At 37.5% G+C, this 12173-nt stretch overlaps 1 protein-coding gene across 2 annotated transcripts in view; it reads right to left on the reverse strand.

Moving 5' to 3' along the window:
- Positions 1–1381: 1381 nt before the first annotated feature.
- LOC101854063 (syntenin-1) overlaps positions 1382–12173 on the reverse strand; it is a 20445-nt gene continuing 9653 nt past the window's right edge. For both annotated transcript variants that reach the window (XM_005112434.3, XM_005112432.3), the window contains exons 7-8: positions 11226–11317; positions 1382–10270 (exon numbers count right to left, since the gene is read on the reverse strand). In XM_005112434.3, the coding sequence (XP_005112491.1) occupies positions 10216–10270; positions 11226–11317 (147 nt within the window). In that variant the 3' untranslated portion in view covers positions 1382–10215. The remainder of the gene's footprint in view (positions 10271–11225; positions 11318–12173) is intronic.

Consider the following 12173-nt stretch of genomic DNA (forward strand, 5'->3'; position numbering starts at 1 on the left):
AGAACAAAAAACAATATCCCCAGGCATGAATAATAAGCTTGGTGGATGAGGGGAAGGGGGGTATGTTGTTCACATGTTTTCTTTTTTTTGTTACGATATGTGTGTGTGTGTGTGTGTATGTGTGTGTGTGTGTGTGTGTGTGTGTGTGTGTGTGTGTGTGTGTTGGAGGACGGGGGTATTAGTATTAACGTCCGTTTCTGCAAGGACAGAAACAATGAGAGTGAGAGCCTGGAAAACTCTTCAAACAAACCAAGTTCATGAACGTGCCATCACGGACTCGAAGTGAGACAATCCGCACAACAGCCCAACTTATACTTAGTGCACACTGCCAATCCGTCGAATTGAGTTGCGGTCACCCAGATTTTCCTCCAAGGAGGGGCAAAGCTACCGTTCATTCTGGCACAGTGTCACTGATTCAACTTGTGACCTTGAGAAACAAAGGCATTTAATTAATCATTTGAAGATCACAGTCGAATTTAGTCAAATTTGGTAAAATTGTGCCAATGACTCAATCAAATGAATTCAATGTGCACCAGGTAGCCTGTAAGCTAATGGCACTCAAAGCACATTTTCTCAAGTCGAGAGTCACGATTGAAACAAAAATGATATTTTATTTTATTTTATTTTTTTTGGTAGAGGGTTTTACGGCTCTCGCAACTGCAAAATAAGGTCATATGAGCGCCAAGGGGTGGGTGTCAACAGAGAAGTCTTTACGGGGAATCATACTTACTCTGTTCACCTCTCCAGCTTCAACAGCACAAGGTCTGCTTTGACTATCAAGGCACCCCGAAATAGCAGTTCACAAGAGTGAGACAAACATACAAAAGAAGTGGAGGGAAAATGACGACAGTAAGGATTTGGAAAGAAAAAGCAGCAGTTCCCTGTTGTAGATCAGGTGTGGTTATAAGCGTGACATGATGAATCAGCACATTTACAATTTTACTGTGCTTGAACGTGTAATGTTCCCCCTTTGGGAATGGCCTAAAGACACTACAGTCAGTGGCACTGCCCCCGAGGGGTTCAAAAATGATATGTACTGTACTTGTGACCTCTTGACCAAACCTGGGTCAGTTTGATTTGACTACAGCACAGGGTACCCTGTCAGGACATTTGGGCGATGAGATATTAAATGGGGGGGGGGGGGGGGCAATGCTGACCACATTCGGACTTGCATCTTCTGCTTGGCAGGTAAAGTCCCCGATCTACTGCACTATAGTAGTGACTTGCAAAGATACACAGTATCACAAAAACACAAAAAAAGAAAAACATCAAAACCGTTTCTTATAAAGTCACAAAGACAAAGTTTAATATTATAAATAAACAATGCATTATGTATTTATGCAAATGACATTCTTTTTTTTTTTTGGTTTCTCGCATTCTTCTAAAGCATTTTAAGTAAAATTAACTCAACAGACTTTGTCCCCAACAAGGCTATTTGATATCCACATCAGTGACACATTTCATGGAATAGTGCGGTGGGAAAACCTGGTCAATGAGCCAGAATATGCCAGTAACATTTAATTCAGATGACATAAAACACAATAAAATTATGAATCTAGGATATTTCAAGACAGATTTTTAAAATCTGTAAGTAACATTTTTCAAAAAAATTCTAGAAAGCGTTACCTTGGCCCACATAGTAATGTTTCTGAGTACAATCATTTAACTCACTTGAGCCTGAGGTATTTATCTCCCAACAACCATTGCAGCATGACAATTTTGGGGTATATTGAATATTGAAGCGTTAACCACAAAAAGGCTGTGAAAGCTATCATAATTTTTAAAATGTGCAACCACAGAAAGAAAGTAATGCTCTCACATAAAAAGTAAACTGCATCTGGTTTGTCCAAATAGTTTTTATTTTATCAGTATTTCTATGTGGCAATGTCTGAGGGTTAGGCAACTTTTTTGGAGCCCAATTTATACTAAAATCATCTATTGCAATGTGGGGGGTGACTGACTTAGTCTGTTACTGCTAAAAAAAAAAAGTATTGTATATAATTTCACAAAATTTTTAAGGAAATGAAGCAAGTGGGTCAGCTGTTGGCTCCCGGCTTCCAGTAGCTTGTAAATGAAAAACACTGCAGATACCGATTGATAAAGCGCCTTCCATAAATACACGGGATTAAGTTATCGGGCTGGCGGCACGTCAGGTAAATATACGGGAATAGGCTCAAGTGAGTTAAACTTAAAATAATAACACCAGGAAAATAAAGACTCACTTCTGTATATGAACAGAACATTTACATCCCAGATGTAGGCCAATTACCCAACAGCTTCTAAAAAGCTCTGTTTACATTTTTAAAAACCTCAGTATCAGCCATTTACTTTTAGTTGTTATTCCAGACCAATTTTTCAAATTGTCGTTGTTACTACTGCAAAAGGTATGAAGGTTGAAATTTTATCGACAAATCCTTGTATACTATTAAATTTTCCGAATCCATCAAAAATGAATTTATTGAGTTCTGCAAAGTGTCTTGGTCTGAGAACCACAACTCTCAGAGACTCAGTGAAATATCTTATGCAATCAGAAGGAATCGATACAAGTATGTGCCTACTGTAGATTAAAAGGTGAGTGCAGTCTATATATGGGTGGCTACCAAGGGTATTGAGTATATAGGAGATAATGAGGGAGAAAAGCCTAGCCTCTGCTCGTTATCAAAGAAAAACTTTTGATTACAAAGAGGAAAACAGAGAAGCACATTGAAATCACACTTTCTAGGAATACTGCAAGGGTTGTAGTAGTATAGAAAAACAAGTCACAGACAGTGTGCATTTTGAAAAACATTACTTTCATGTTTTGCTCCTCTTTCACTGTAGATAATGTGAAGCCTGCAGACAAAATAAGTTACTACTCGAATTCGAGCCCTATGGAAATAGATACATAACGCTTACAGGTGAAGTTTTTTACAATTTATAAGTATGAAATAATAAAAGGCTTATTATTGTTGGAGAATACGGCATCAATAAAAAATCAACAAATTTGACCCTTGTGTCAGTTTTTGGCCAATATCTCCATTTGTGGATTGCGAGAAGTAACTCATTTTGTCAGCACGTCTCACAAATCATCAAATATCAACCTGTGAAAGGAAGGGACGGAGAGTTGTAAACTTCACAAAACAACCTTCACACACGGAACCTTATTCAAAGAAGAGAAAGTAATGTTGACTAATAGACAGTCTAGTCGACTGAGCTAAAAGAGCATCTGTACTTCATTCCTCATGTTTGACTTTGGGTAAAGAGAAACATATCAACGCAATAATGGTTTTTTGGTGCAAGGAAAGAATAAAATTTGTTAGTATGAACACAAAGACTCAGGGCATCAGAATAGACAAAGTTCTCAAAACTGGTCCGGAGTAGCAATGACTTTTTCTCCCAATTATATCCCCACTCTAAACTGTACCCAACAGAGGACAAAGTATGACATCATTCCCTCAAGCTTCATAATACTACTTGTTATTTATTTTTTAAATTAGATTTCTCTTGCATAATTCATAGTTCAAACCTTTAGCCATTAGAAAGTTGAGTTTTTCTATCTCACAAGTGATTAATGAATAGCTTTGAAATACTTTCACCATAGGTAATAAATGAAAAGTTACAACAAACGCAAAATAGCTCCCAATTTGGTTACCTGTACATAATATAATAAATCCTTTTCTGAATGTCAAAAAAAAAAATCTGAATGACATAATTAAATAGATGATCTACATGTAGCTTCTACAAGCTAAAACAGACAGTTGGAAAAAAAACCCACTCAACTAATCTAAAAGCTCAGAAAAGGACCTAAAAGACTGGATGGTGAGAGAAACCTGCCCACAACAGCTGCAGTTCACATACCTGAGATATATGAAGAAATCAAGTAAATTTAAAGGAGAGAATACTTTATGTTATAAAAAGCAAACAAGTGCTAGCAATATTTGTTACAGTGCCTTTTTGATATGCATAGAAAATGCTAGGCACTACAAGTAATATTATACAAGTGCTTGCCTACTCACAGCATCTTGCAGCTTTTTTTATATACCACAAAGCATTCTCTGTTCTCAGTATTCATTATGCGAGTTTCCCATCAAGCTTTTCTTTGAGAAAAGCAAAAGTCAGGAACAAAATAGTCTATGATGCACATAGCAAACACGCAAAGAGCGAAGTGCGCACACATGGCGAACAGATTTGCAGTTGCCCTATTTATGAAAATACATGTATACAACATGAATTTCTTTGAATTACCTTATGTTGTAAAATTCATACATAACTGAAAAAAGATTTCAGCAACCCGCCAACTTTGCAATATATTATATGCATGCTAAATTGTACTGGGAACACTCTTTTCTATCCTCCTTGTTAATTTGGCCTGACAGGTGTCCAAACAACGCTATAACACATACCTCAGTTGTTAACCCTGTCAAACCTTACGCCCTTAACCTAACTTCCCTCAATACCTGGCCTCCTGAGCAAAAGTGTGCAAAAGGTGGTTAATACAGGATAACGAGTTATCAGAAACACATGAAACTTGGTAGAAATACAGATAAGAGGCCTATTTTTGAGCTAATGTCAATACTTGGATAGGTTTTCAAGCACTACTCGTGTGGTAAACAGTTTAAAAATATGACGCAACCTCCCAATTACCGGTGTAACGGGAATCAGGTATAGTTGAAGTTTGGAGTATACTGGAATACGGTCTGACAGGGTTAATTAGGCCTGATAGGTGTCCATACGACGCAATATAACACATATCTCAGGAACGTGTACTTATAATAAGTTGTGCTGCGGTTAACCACTGTAAAACTGTACAACTTAATTGTAGGTCTACATGTTTACTCACTTGAAGGTCAACGGCTAATAAAAAAGAGACATAACTTAGTCTCTATCTATGACAGAAAGAACACGGGAGGAAAAAATGTCTGAAGGACTTTTCATTAGATCTGGACCAGAACTAATATACTACAACGCTACAACTACAATGAAATGTGAACTTCTACTCAAATGTGTGAACAATAAATGCATTAAGAATCATAGGATGCAAAAGAAATAAAAAAGTAACATTAATAATGGTATTGTCCCACATGTATCTTACATTTTGTAAAATTACATCAATTATGCAACGCAAAACAAAAAACTGTCAAGACCTTTCAGGCCAAGAAATCAACCATAGAGAAACAACGTCTACTGAGGACAAGACACTTACAAGGGCTCCACAGTTTTTACAGGAGACATCAACCCCGGAGAGTAAAGCTACTATTGAAACATCCATTCCCGTTTAGTGACAGAAAAAGGTTTTACAGCCCTCTCGACACCATTAACTCTTAGTATACGGCACGCCTGGTCAGATGGCACGGCATTGCTCAGTTGTTCAGTCATGACACAAATCTTTGAATCCTCAGAAAATAAGTCTTATCTGTAAAATCGAACTGCCTGTTCATTGGATGTTGCATTCATTTCACCTCAGTTTCATTCTTATTTTATGCAGATAAGTTCAACTGGAGTGGGGTTAAAGGGAAGTTTGTGATGCTAACAACTTGGATGACAAAATAGCTGTGCACATATGGGGGGAATAACCTTCTGTATACTAAGAGGTAAGATCAGAATGGAGACTGGCTGCTTCCATTCTGCCTGTGAGGTCCAACTCGGGCTGAGTTGGTGGAAACAGCATCCCAGCAGACACAGACAGACAATGCTCAACTCAGTAACTTTTGCTAGCCAGAATCAAATTCACATCATCCATGCAAAACCACGAAGATACGGGGGACTTCCGTAACAAGCGACCACTATGACACAGAGTAGAATAGAGGCTTAGGGGTAAGGGGTAGGGTTTGGGTTAGGGTTAGGTCTCTTCTTTATTGTGTTTGTTGGGGTGGTCGCTTGTTAAGGAAGTCCTTCCGAAGTTACTAACTATTACACTGCAGGTGCCTATTCAACCCACAGGGAGTTAAAGCCACTATACTACATCCATACCCCTTTCACAAAGAGCAAAACTAAAGCACTGATAGTCACTTATATCCCCAACACCTTTAAACCACACAACAGATAGAGAGTAAACAGTGAAGAATAGACTAGGAGACAGGCATTTTCTCAAGATTTCTTAGCCTGATAAGTATTTGCAATTGCACATTTGTATTATAACACCTGATTTTGGGCCAAGTATTCACCCTGTAAAAATTTTTAAAAATTACAAAAGCTAGGGATTTCCTAAAACAGATGAAATTATAATAGTTTCAACTACATTTTCAAATATATAAACAAAACACGTCTTTCAAATATTTTATGTTGTTGAACCCCAAAAAACATCAGTAAAATATTTTAAATGACAACTTTACGAGCAGACGTGGGGAACAAAGAAAAAATGTAAGTGTACGGATTATTTAAAAGGCACGACCTCCGGATTTAACTTCCATCTCCGATAGGTCCAAGCCAGATGGGTTGAGAGTCTTGAATACCCCATAAAACAACCAGAGTTCAAGAACACCCAGCCTGGGATTTGAACCAAGACCATCCTCTGTAGTTCAGTATTATCCATCTGAGCTAACAAAAGGCTCATGGGAACAAGAGACAAAGCTTCAGTTGTATAAGCACCTCACTGGCTAAGCTTCCCCTCACAACTCAACCAAAAAGTTAACATGCATTCTACAAATAAGTACTGTAACAAGAATGCAATGTTAGTAGGTTTGCAAGTTTCTGTCCGTTTCTATACAGGTTTCTGTTCTCTTTGTCTAAACGGACACTGAACAAAAATAGGGAATCTAAAGCCTATGCTACAGTTAGAGTATGATTAAGCAAATCCCACGTGCAGAATGTAACTTCTGAGTCATTTAGTCAACGTACATCAGTCCAGTAAAATCTAAAAACAACAAACAAAGTTAAAAATGGATCTAGCTCTAACACAATTCATTGCAAACACATTTAACTCATTCTGTAAAACAACAACCAAAAGAAACCCCACAAGGAACAAAACTATCCATCCTATTCAATGCAATTATAACTTTTGGAAGAATGTCACCCCAGAAAATAATGCTTTTCAATTTTGAAGAAAGTATCAATCATGTATGTGCATTTCCAATGGTCTAAAAAGTAACACCCAAATACCAGTCATTCCGCACCATAACCGATTCTGAAAATAACCTCCGATAAAATAGGGCGGTTAAAATAAATTTTGTAATGTATGAGTTTTTAACGCCCCTATCAACACAATTTAGATTGTTTACACAGCGGGCTTCCGACCTTGTCTATCAGGTCTAACTCGGGCTGAGAGGGATACAACAACTCAGCACAAAGACCGAGATATTTGTCAATACAGATTTCTCCCCACTCATGAATCGACCTTGGGTCTCCCGCACACAATAGCAAAGTGCCTCACAACCAAATCAAAGACGCTCTGGTGATCGATATAGGGCAGTTCATTTCAATGTTTTTTTCCAACAATAAAACACAAACCACACAACCCATGCCATGTCTTCGCCATCAGGTCACTCAGATAAACTGTTACCTAATTTTAGATGACTCTTCCTCAGTCAGTGAAAAGCTATAGATAGGGAAGCTCCTTTGGCCATTACCCAAAGACTTTGGGTTTTAACTTTAAGAATAGTAAATACAGTGGAACCTGACTCGGTCATCACCTCTCCATACAAAACAGTAACAGTAGACCTTTTCTCTGCAATCTCGACTGACCATTATGGAAAAGTTTGACAGTACACTCAATACTTTGAATTTGAAAGATAAACTTGATAATGACACAGGCGTTTGTTTACAGATAAAATATACTTTCTATCAAGATAAAAAAGCAGGTGAGTGGGGCGATGAAAATAATACAACAGACCCAAACCACATTAGACAAGACTTCCCAAGTATTTCCCAACTGCAAATAAATTAGTGAGCGGTGTAAAGTTATTTCTAAAACTTAGAGATGTTTTCTTTCCATATAATCTGTTTCTAACAAATTTCGTGAGGTATTCCGACATTCCAATCCACGTCAGGTTTACATGAGTTTTGGTTTTTTGTTTTTGATAGTAAAAATGACCAAGTTTAAGACCCCATCAACACAATTAGGATAATTCATGAGGCACGACAATCATATTGGCTTTTCTCTCGAAAACAATACAATCTTGTTGTGAAATGTTTCAGTACTGATATCTCAATCAAACAGCAAGTGTAACCATACACAAGTTAAGTCCAAAAAATTTATAGATTGTGCAGTGACATCTTTGATTAGCTCCTGGTATCGCGACCTCAGTGCTTTCTTGTTGTATCTCCATTTTTAATAACAGTGAAAACAGTTCATAACAAAGAGTGAGCTTAAGAAGAAGTCGCATTTTCACTGTCTCACATGACTCTGGGAACTATTTATAGAGCTGAGAATACAAAGATTGGTGGACAGCCATTCCCTTTATCAGGGTCTATTGTGTGCGACGTGAAGGTAAATAACAAAACCTTCCCTGGCCTGTTTGAGAGTTATCTAGGACAGTCAGTCACCACCAAACAGGTTGATAAGATAACAGCCTAGATTCATAGCTATTCAACATTTCCCCACTAACTAAAGAATCCTTAATAAGATAAAGCAATGTAACCCTAGCACCTACTAGTGATCGGGATTTTTTTCTTTTCAACTTCCGTGTTCCAAAATTATGTTAGAAATCTTTCCCTTTCCACTACTTCCTGATAGAGTATTTTATTTAGTTGATGAAATTTTGTTTTACTTGTAATAATTTTCTCAAGACATTACAAGAACCTAACCTGAATCATCATAACGTCTTTCATCTTACAACTAGGCATAAAAAACCTTAAAATAAAGCTTGACAGTAAAGTTACAATGTGAACTTATCTTTTTCCACCTTATCAATTCATTTGTTTTATTTATTTCTCCCTTTGAAAGAATTCATATTAATATTATGCAAGAATTTAGATCAGAGCAGAAATCAACTTTCTTAACCTTATGTCGACAACATTATGAATGGACTCTACAGCATAGAAATATTATAATATCAAATCAGTACTACAATTAGACACAAACAATCATCTTGAGCCAAAGAAAAACAAACTTTGAGCTTCTTTACAACAAAAGAAGACCTTAAAGACAAAATTTCATCTGATTGATTAGCAGATTGTGATGTAGCAACATAAGAAACCAAAACGAAGAAACTCAAGACAATAAATCAATAACAACAGTGCATATTTATTTACATCAGAACAATTTCTCGGTTTTATTTTTTGTTTTTTCTTTTTACATATAATACATGAGCAGCAATGATTAAACGTGGAATTTAATGAAAAAGAACATTTCTTTCATGGAATCAATATCGTGGACAGTTTGTTTTTTCTCCTTTTTGGTTATTAATAAATCTAGAACAGTTCATATCAATGGCTGAGCGCAAGAAGTGACTATATCCACTTTTGGTCGAAATGGAGCAATAGATATATGGGTAGTGAGACTTTAAGCAGCTCTTTTACCTCTGTAAATATCTAAGCCGTAGTATCGAGATATTCAAGTTTCTTTTTTGACTATGATATATATAAAGATTTCAAAATCGTCAAAATTTCAAACTCTTCTTTTTCGAAACTGTGAAAAGTGGATCTAGTCACTTCTTGCACTCAGGTGACAATATTTGCTTCCTCTAAATGGACCCATTTTTAGGGATAGAGTTCCAGAAAGAAACCAATCTGTTACTCATTTCATTTTCAATTTTCAGTTATCTATCACAAAAAAAAACAACAACCAAAAAAACATTGTAAAAAGCCAACAGACTGTAAATCACAAAGAAAAGAGAAAAACAAGCAAAAACAAAACCTTATGCACACATGTAAATTATGACCAACACAATAGGTGCGTAGATTGTACATTCAAGATTCACAGAACATCAATAAAACTTTGTAAAAAAAAAGAGTACAATCCAAGAACCGGAAAAAAAACAATTTTTCTCAAAGGAACAATCATCAAGTGTTTTGCATCTGTGGCATAGTGTATTGTAGAGAGCTACAAGATCTAAGGCAAACTACAGTGGGGGGAGGTCGTCAACTGCCTTTGTAACTTTTCTCCTCAAGAAAACTAACAATCTCGGAATTTCAATTCAACTACTTTTTGTCTCTCAATGATGAACCCAAATCACGAGCCTTTTGCCGATTAGATCGTCCACCTAGCAGCCGTCAATACGGGTCGGCGCCTTTCCTTCTCAACTTCTACCAAAGTCCATATATGGGTTCTTTTCTCACACCAATCTCTCGCTTGTTCCCTTACAGGTCTGGAATTGAATGGTCCATAAGTTTCTTGACGATGCTTGAGCCCATGCTGAAGAGACAAAACAAGTGAACATTAGTCAATGGCAGTCGAGAAGTTTTTGAAAACTACAGGGGGGGACGACATGAATAAAAGATAAGTTTTAAAATTTCCCATTATTGTCATTGCCTGTCTTGATCTATTGTTCGGTTGTTCCACATCGCCTATTTACCCTTTCCGATTAAGAAAGGGCCATGGTTTCTGTATTTCTGACAGACTCAACTATAATAATAATAATAATAATAGATAGCATTTGTATAGCACAAATCCCTACTCAACATCAAGCTCTATGCGATTCACAATCTATACTATTATCCCAGCAGACCTGAGAGCATTCTGAAACAACCTCAACTTCCTGGGAAGCATACAGTGCAAGCAGCCATTTATAGGCGCTAAAACACTAACATACTGACAGGATCTTTCGCTGTGTAGGGCCGGGTACCCATTCCCACCCAGAAGTGAGGAAAGTGTAAAGTGCCTTTCCCAAGGACACAACATTGGGCTCGCAGTTCGAACCCCCGACCCCCCGACCCCGAAACCTCACTATTACGAGTTCGGTCCTCACTATTACGAGTTCGGTAGCCTAACCAACTATGACACCATCTTTCCACAGACAGACAATGTATTCTAGAGAGTTTACAAAACTGTACACGATACTAACAGATTTTCCGTACCAGTAAAATTTGGGCGGGGGCAACGACGGCAGACTTCAATCTACCTAATCATATTCTCAAAATGGGCAATTTCTGAGCTTGAGAATATTGTAAAGTTAAAACATACCATTTTTTTTTCAATTCCTTTTTATAATTAAAGTCTAAAAAATCCCTTCCATGATAACACAGATCAACATGAAAATTAAATCGTACCTTTTTATCCCCTTCCACTCATACAAACAATAGACATCCTTTTCTGCAAAACTAATGAATATATATAAAACATGACCTTGAACTATTTTTTCTGCACTTACCATTTAACGATGTGGTCATAAATGACGCAAGGCATCACCGTGACAGTGACAGTTCTGCCGCAGGAGTCGATGATTGCGCCCGTCTCCTTGTCCTGTAAGTCAAAACCACGTTTGTTGGTTAGTCGAAGTAAAGACAAACACACACACAATAATGCTCATTTAGGGCACGGAAAAAGTCAGACCAACAGATATACATAAATAACAGAGGGGAAGAGACGAGATAAGATCTACTACTAGTGGCATTCTTCAACAAAACCCTCACCAGAAATAACAAAAAGTCAGGAAAAATTCTCTACACAAGCAAAATATCTGTACTGTATCTGTTAACTCAAAAACCTTTGCAGTTGAAGGATGTCCATTACAAAGGCTTGGAGAAGGGGAAAAGAAAGAAGGCGGATGAGAAAAAACAGGGATGAGATTCTGAGAGAAGAAGAAAGAGATAGATTTATGAGAGAGAGAGAGAGAGAGAGAGAGAGAGAGAGAGAGAGAGAGAGAGAGAGAGAGAGAGAGAGGGAGAGAGAGAGAGAGAGAAAGAGATAGAAAGCGAGAGGGAGAAGAGAGAGAGAAAGAGTGAGATAAAGAGAAAAGAAAAGAGAAAGAAATAGAGGGAGGAAGAGAGAGAAAGAGAGAGAGAGAGAGAGAGAAAGAGATGGAAAATAGAGAGAGAGAAAGAGAGAGAAAGAGAGAGAGAGATGAAGAAAGAGAGGGGGGAGTAAGTTTAATTCTATTGGTTTATCGTTCCTATCAACAATTTCAAGCTATTTATGAGACAGGACCTCCGAATTTAACGTCCGTCTCCTTTAGGACCGAGCCAAATGGGATGAGAGCCTTGAAAATTTCAGTCCACTAAACGACACGGGCTTAAGAGCGTCCAGTCTGGATTTTCGAATTAGAGCCATTTGCTCCGTCGTCCAGCATGATACCAACTGAGTTTACGAAGCACCCAGA

Source organism: Aplysia californica, unplaced genomic scaffold (assembly GCF_000002075.1).
Source record: "Aplysia californica isolate F4 #8 unplaced genomic scaffold, AplCal3.0 scaffold01271, whole genome shotgun sequence".
Taxonomy (NCBI): domain Eukaryota; kingdom Metazoa; phylum Mollusca; class Gastropoda; order Aplysiida; family Aplysiidae; genus Aplysia; species Aplysia californica.